The 7957-nt window shown below is 46.9% G+C and overlaps 1 protein-coding gene across 2 annotated transcripts in view; it reads right to left on the bottom strand.

The window, feature by feature from the left end:
• Positions 1-516: 516 nt before the first annotated feature.
• Positions 517-7957, bottom strand: part of OTULINL (OTU deubiquitinase with linear linkage specificity like) — a 109412-nt gene continuing 101971 nt past the window's right edge. For both annotated transcript variants that reach the window (XM_073678620.1, XM_073678619.1), the window contains one exon: positions 517-1368. In XM_073678620.1, the coding sequence (XP_073534721.1) occupies positions 1189-1368 (180 nt within the window). In that variant the 3' untranslated portion in view covers positions 517-1188. The remainder of the gene's footprint in view (positions 1369-7957) is intronic.

The raw sequence follows: 7957 nt of genomic DNA, 5'->3' as shown, positions 1-7957 counted from the left end.
TACTGCATCAGGTCTTCTGATTTTGAATGACACTTTCACGTCATAATGGAAACATACAAATAATCTCTAAGTGGGCATCCTGAAGAAGAGTAAAAATTGGAGTTTTGATCTAAAAAAAAAAGGGGGGGGGGGCATATTTTTAAAATTATTGTCCATGACACTGATAATGCATGTAGCACCTAAAGTTCAGAAAGGTGAAAATGTACTTCCCATTAGGATAGGTTTATTCAAGCGTATAAAAAAAACCTTCAGCGTTTCATCCAAAAACCTTTTATGATTTTTTTCTCACTTCTCATCGATATGCGGTCCGTATACAATCTAGCAGCTACTGTATTAATTATTTAGAAGACCATTTAAAGTTTCCTATGTTACAGAATTGCAATGTATCCGTAAAAATCGCATGCTATAGTGTGGATCCGTATGGCATCAGATTATTTTTGTTCACTCATAAACTTGAATGGGTGAGTCTCAACCAATTTAGGTAAGGAACTAGTGCATGTTGCAATGCTTTTCAAATGAAGATTTGGTCAGTGAAAATAAATCACTCATCTAGACTGCCTCATTGAATAACATTGATCAGAGTGTTCTCCGTTTTTTACACCGACAGCACTCTGACCGAAAATACATTTGTGTGAATGATTCCTTAGATTAATAGTCCCAGGCATGGGTTCATTGAATGAAAAGCTAGGTTTGTGGCTTAACTGCTTGCTGCACTTTCTCATTTATCACATAACAGGCCAACTGCAGGATGCAACAGATTTGTTTTTGTGTGGAGACATGAATTACTTTCATGAACTTGTTACCCTTTAAAATGCTGTCTGGTGGTATCTACAGGAGGTCAGTTGTCTATGGTTCCAGTGGTCACTACACCATTTGGGGTACCTCCTACTGTGCTCCGGATGGAGGTAGGTTCAACACATGCTGATATAGCACATTATCGAAACTCTACTATATATAAAACCTCAACGATTTGTATACATATTTTGCATTAAGTATACTTTTGTACAAGCATAAAAATCTGTCTAGTATCTTGGTTTACAAATGTTAAACTAGACATTCAGTGTTTTCATTCCATCCAACCATATTTCACATGTTGGAATAATAGGAATGACTTCCACCATGGCAGTAAAATCATTTATATTTCTAACAGGCAATATTGTCCTTTTCATCAAACATGTGGTGGATGATTTATTTGGCAATGACTGGAATGTTATAGTGTTGATCATCGTCTGTCATTAAAGTAATCTCATGCCAGTCTCGTTTGTGATCCGCAGGATAAATCATTTCAAAGTCTTCTGTGTTGAATTTAGTTAACCGCAACACTTTTATCCTAACTTCAAGAGCATAGCCCAACAAACAAAGTTCAGCCTAGAAAAAAAGAGAGGATATGGTTACATAGCACATAGTGACTACAGTTGAAAGTAAAAGACGTTCTATATGTCAAGCAAGTTTAACCACTTAGTGAAGGAGCCAATTTTGTCCTACTTTATGTCACTTTTATGTATTAATAACTTTGGTGTGCTTTTTAAGATCCCAATGATTCTGAAACTGTTTTTTCGTGACACGTATTCTATGTTATCAGTAAATTTAATTTGACAGACAATTACATTTTATTCATGAAAATATCTGAAATTTGTTGAAAATTTAGAAAAATTTTGAATATTTTTATTTTATACCTTCAAATCAGATAGTTATAAAATATAAAACTAAAAAATGTAGTTATTAAAATACACCATATGTCTATTTTATATTAACAAAAATTTTCAAACATCCTTTTATTTTGTTAAAATGTTCAAAGCCTTAAAAATTTAGCAGCAATTTTTCATTATATTTCATGGAAATTAACAATACTAGTTTTTTTAGGGACTCAATTCGGTTTTAAAATGACTTTCAGGGTCCTTTATGTGAGGAACAACTAGAAAAGTGATTTGGCAAAAACTATACCCCTCAAAACATTCAAAACTGCTGCCAGGAAGTTAGAATGCAAGTGATTCACAAGAATTAATGCAAAATGGAATGAAAAAATGACAATTTTTTTTTCCACATAAAACACTCCTTAATGCACTGATACCCCACACGTGGTTAAAAACTACTGCAGGGCTTGAAAGGAAAGGAGTGTTATATGATTTTTGGAGCACAGTTTTTGGAATAGATTGAGAATGCCATATAACAATTGCACAGCTAGACGGAAACCATGATATAAGTGCTAAGTATAGAGCACATGATAAACGTAAACTAAGCCTTATTCTGATGTTTGGGAGGCAGAAAGAACAAATAAACTGCAGTTCAAGAAGTGTTTTGCTTTTTTATTTATGTTTTTTTTACCATAGTTGAGTATAGGGTATAAGTGATAAGTTTAATTCATAAGTTAATTCATCGGGTCAATAGAATAACAGCTACTTTTGCACATTAAAAACAATTTTTTTACAAAAAATAATTTGTTTCTGCTTCGCCATATTCTGAGAGATATGTTTTTATTTTTATGCTGAGAAAGCCGTTTGAGGGCTTTTTTATTGTTTTTGCAAGACCAATTTACATTTTCAGAGATACCAATTTCTTTTCACATAAATAAAATGCAATCAAAATGTTGTGTGTGTCAGTCTGACGGAAAAGCTACATTTTTGGCTAATTTTTTATAGATTTTTATTGTGTCTCCATACAGAATAAATAATTTGACTGATTTATAGTTTAGATGCAAAAATACCAACTATCTGTACATTTTTAATTTATTTTGTTTATTTTTGTTTTTACATAGAAGCAGCATTTTAAATGACGAATCATGTTTCCACAATCTTATTGTCCTTTTCCATATTTCTTTACACATTTTTACAAATTTAGTTGAACTTTTTTAAGGCCCATGATGCAGAAATGCTCCGGATTTTTCCTGAACGTTTCTGCATCTCCCTGGCAGAAAAAAAACACATGCGGATTGTACATGCGGATTGTACATGCGTTTTTCCTGCCAGGGACATGCGGATGTGAAGCGTTCTTCACATGCATTTCCGCATGTGGGTTGACAAGCGCTTTCCAAGCGATTTTAGCATCACTTGGAAAGTGCTTGTCAACTTGGTCACACTATGTAAATCCATGCAAACGGATGGATTTATATAGTGTGACCTTAAAGAATGGTTAAAAATAAAAAAGACGGATTTTGGTAAGACCTTACCTGTAAAATCCTTTTCAGCAAAGGAAGGAAGGGAGACACAGATCCATTACTAGTGGGTAGGCGGAGCCCCACAGGATAGTTCACCTCAGATTTAAAAAAAGTGACGACCGGCCCCTCCAGCTTAGGCTCCTCCTACTCCCATGTTCCTCAGTCCGTACACAAGCTAAGGAAGAGCAGACAACACCAGCGGAACAACACAACCCCTTCTGAAAATTCAGAAATGCGAGAGACCAGGTTATGCATATAACAGAAAGAACACACAGTCCCAGGCACTACTCACTGGACCTGATAACTGCGATGAGCTGGCAATGCTGGAACAGAGCCCTAGAGCGCCGACCCCAGTCCCGATGACCGCCATCAGAGAGGAGTCGCGCCGCATCTGGAAAACAATAATACACTTCTGCCCTGGGAGGGTGCTGTGTCTTCCTTCCTTCCTTCGCTGAAAAGGATTTTACAGGTAAGGTCTTACCAAAATCCATCTTTCAGCAGCAGAAGGGAAGGAAGGGAGACACAGATCCATTACTAGTGGGACGTCCCAATGCAGTCCAGAACTCAAGGGTGGGAAACAGTGGCAGAATCGCCAACACCCCAACAACTTAGGCAAGTGCGCAACAAGCGCCAAAACTAGATAAAGATAAAACCTAAACCACCGCCGCTTGCAGGACCCTGCGTCCCAAGGCCGCATCGGCGGAAGCACTCACGTCCACTTTATAAAATTTAGTAAAAGTGTGGACGGAACGCCATGTAGCCGCCCGGCAGAGCTGCGCTGCCGAGGCCCCCTGACGAACAGCCCACGACGAACCAACCGCTCTCGTGGAATGAGCTCGAACCTTAACCGGACAAGGCTCGCCCTTGAGCGCGTACGCCTCCAGGATAGCCGAACGTATCCACCGAGCTATAGTGTCCTTGGAAGCCCGCTGACCACGCCGACGACCAGCAGGAATCACAAAAAGAGAGTCCGACTTTCGAAACCCTTGCGTGATGGTAAGATAGAACTTGAAAGCCCGCACCAAATCCAACGAGTGCAAGGCCCGTTCCTTTGGATTCCTTGGTTTCGGACAGAGGGAGGGCAACACGATGTCCTGATTGACGTGGAAACGCGACACCACTTTGGACAGAAAATTGCAACGGGTACGAAGCACCATGCGTTCCGAGTGGAACACCAGAAAAGGGGGCGAGCAAGACAGTGCCGCCAGCTCAGACACCCTTCTCAAAGAGATGACCACCACCAGGAAGGCCACCTTCCAAGAAAGCAAGTAAACCGTAGCTGAATCCATAGGCTCAAACGGCCCGTGCTGAAGAGCCTCCAAGACTAGATTGAGCCGCCAAGGAGCCACAAATGCCCTCCAGGGCGGGAACTGACGTGCAATCCCGCAAAAAAATGAATGCACATCCCTGCGCGAGGCAATAGCTTTCCGAAAAAGCACGGATAGTGCAGATACCTGACCCCGCAAGGTACCAACCGCTAGACCCTTGGCCAAACCACATTGCAGAAAAGCCAAGAAGTTGGGAATGGAAAAAACCCTCGGGTTCCTTGACGATCCAGAACACCATGAATAGAAGGCCTTCCAAGTTCTGTGATAAATCCTGGTCGTAGCCGGACCTCTGGCCGCCCGCAAGGTGGCGATGACTTCGGCCAAAAACCCACGACGGGTCAAGATCTCGGTCTGAAGTACCACGCCGTCAAACGAAGCGACTTCAGGTCCGGATGGCGAATGGGCCCTTGGGTTAGCAGGTCCGGGCGAAGAGGCAGTGGAAACGGAGGTGCCGCCAGAAGAGACACCAGCGTTGAATACCACGCCCTCCGCGGCCAATCCGGCGCCACCAAAATCGTCGGAATACGCTCTAGTTTGATCCGCCGGATCACCAGTGTAAGTAAGGATACCGGCGGAAACACGTAGATCAGCTCGAACTGGTCCCACGGGGCCACTAGAGCATCTACCACCACAGCTTCCGGGTCCCTATATCTGGACATGAACGCCGGAATCCTGGCGTTCAGCCTGGATGCCATCAAGTCCACCTGGGGAGTCCCCCAACGGGAGCACAGCAGTGCAAAAACTTCCGGATGAAGACCCCATTCCCCGGGATCCACCTGCTCGCGACTGAGGAAGTCCGCCGTGATATTCAGCACTCCTGGGATGTGAATCGCGGATATAGCTGGAACCCTGGATTCGGCCCAAACCAGGATCCGAGAGACCTCCATCATGAGTCTGGAACTCATCGTCCCGCCCTGATGGTTGATATATGCGTCCGCTGTCGCATTGTCCGTCTGAATCCGGACCGGCAGACCGCTCAAAGGGACCGTCCAATGTCGGAGGCAGAGAAATATCGCTCTCAACTCCAAGATGTTGATCGGCAGAGACGACTCCTCTGACGACCAGACCCCCTGAACCCAGAGATCATTCCAAACCCCACCCCAGCCAGTCAGGCTGGCATCGGTGGTAATGATCGACCACCATGGGAGGAGGAAGGATTTCCCCAGGGATAAAGTCTCCGGACGTAACCACCATCCAAGAGACTCTAGCACCTTGCGGGAGATACCGACACAGCGATCCAGCGAAGCCGGCAATCGGTCCCAACGGGTCAGAATAAGATCTTGAAGACCCCGGGAATGAAATTGTGCAAACGGTACCGCTTCCATTGCCGCCACCATCAGACCCAGAAGGCGCATACACCTCCGAAGAGACATCGTCATCGCCGACCTCATAGCCTGGACATGGTGATGAAGGTTCGCTTGTTTGTCCGGAGGCAGGGACATCACTGCCCGTACCGTGTTGAAATGCATCCCCAAGAACAGGATTGACTGCGACGGCTCCAATGACGACTTCTTCCAATTGACCAGCCACCCGAAGTCCTCCAGGTGCTGAAGGGAGAGATCGCGAGCTGTCACCGCCTCCTCTGCTGTGGGTGACACAGTTAACAGGTCGTCCAGGTAGGGGAGAATCGTAACTCCTTGCTTTCGAAGGAGCGCCATGAGCGGCGCCAGAATCTTTGTAAAAACCCTGGGCGCCGAGGCCAACCCGAACGGTAGGGCCACAAACAGGTAATGGGCCTGACCTATGGCGAACCGCAGGAAGCGCTGGTGAGCCCTGCCGATAGGGACATGCAAATAGGAGTCGCGGATGTCGATCGACACCAAAAAATCGTGCTGCGACAGGGCCGCCACGACGGAGCGAAGAGGCTCCATACGGAATTTCCGGGTCCGGACATGCAAATTCAATTCTTTGAGGTCCAGAATGGGGCAAAACTTGTCCTCCTTTTTGGGCACCACAAAAAGGTTGGAGTAAAACCCCCTTCCCTGGTCCTCCGGCGGAACCGGAATCACCACACCCTGCTGCAGAAGAGAGTCGACCTCCCGCAGCAGTGCGGCAGCTAGCCTGGGCTCGGACGGGATGCGCGACTGACGAAACCTGTCCGGGGGTCGAGAATGAAACTCTATGAAATAACCTTCCGACATAACCCGCGTCACCCAGGCGTCCGATACGTGTGACGCCCAAATCAACCCGAATTGTAGCAGACGACCTCCCACCCGAGAGCCCTGGAGAGGGTTCCTGGCGTCAGTCCGCCTTAACGGGCTTTTTGTCAACCTCCCGCTTGTCCTGACGGAAATGTTGTTTCCAGGGAGTACGGGATTTCTGGGAGGTCTTTTTTCCGGAAGACGAGGGACGATCCGATCTCCAAGAAGGCTGACTGAATCGACCCCTGGGCCGAAAGGACCGACGACCACTACCGGCACTTGACTTGCCGGACGTAGAAACCGCTGCCTTTCGCTGCGGCAAAGCCGTATCTTTGGCCTTGGCCTTAGCAATCAGCTCCGTGAGGTCCGAACCAAACAGCTGACCGCCCTTGTACGCCAGACTCAGCAAACCTTGTTTGGATACTGCGTCTCTGGTCCACTGTTTAAGCCACAGTGCTCTCCTAACTGTGACGGCCGAGGATTGAGCCCTGGACATCACCGAAGTAGTATCCAGCACTGCGTCCCTGCCATATCGGGCCGCCTCTTCCAAGAGCTGGAAGAGCCTTTCCACTTCAGACAGCGGAGTTCCATCTTGCCATGCCGTCCGCAGCTGATTCAACCACCGCAGAGAAGCCTCACCAGCCCACATGGCCCCCAAGGCCGCTCGGAATCCGTGACCCGCGGCCTCGTAGATGGACTTTGCCGCTAACTCTGTCCTTCTGTCCAGCGGGTCCTGAAGACTCGCCATCCCTTTAACAGGAAGCAAAGAGGATTTGCTCAGCTGAGACAATGGCACATCCACTTCAGGAGAGGGGACCCAATTAGTGATCGTTTCCGTGGAACAGGGATACAGGGCATCAAAAAACCGCAACCCTTGGAAACGTTTATCCGGACACAGGCGTTCTTTCTCCACCGCCTTGTTAAGTTCCTCGTGTATCGGCAGCGTCGAGCGAGCCCGACGCGACTCCTGATACAGCCGGGCCGATTTGCCAGGGCGCCCCGTCACCTCTTCAGACAGTTGTAACGCTTCCCGCATAGCTTCAACAAAAGCGTCCACGCGGCCCGAAAGCGAAGCAGAGCGACCCCGCCGATTCTCTTCATCAGAATCGGAGATCTCACCAGAAGAGTCTGTCGGCGATTCTGAAGCCTCCGACGCACTGCGTGGAGGAGACGGCGCCACCACAGGCCTGTGACGCTTCCTACTTCTAGACGTCGGCTGGGACATAGCAGAGACCCAATGACCCAGGAGGTCAGACAGACTGTCAATGGAGCGAGTGAGCGCCTCCACCTTAACATCACTGAGACCCCCAACTAGCGTCGAACCTGACGCCGTT

The sequence above is a fragment of the Phyllobates terribilis genome, unplaced genomic scaffold, assembly GCF_046119375.1.
Source record: "Phyllobates terribilis strain yellow unplaced genomic scaffold, ASM4611937v1 Scaffold_4__5_contigs__length_816908805, whole genome shotgun sequence".
Taxonomy (NCBI): domain Eukaryota; kingdom Metazoa; phylum Chordata; class Amphibia; order Anura; family Dendrobatidae; genus Phyllobates; species Phyllobates terribilis.
Note: the sequence above shows the minus strand (reverse complement) of the source record. Positions and strands in the feature narration are given on the sequence as shown.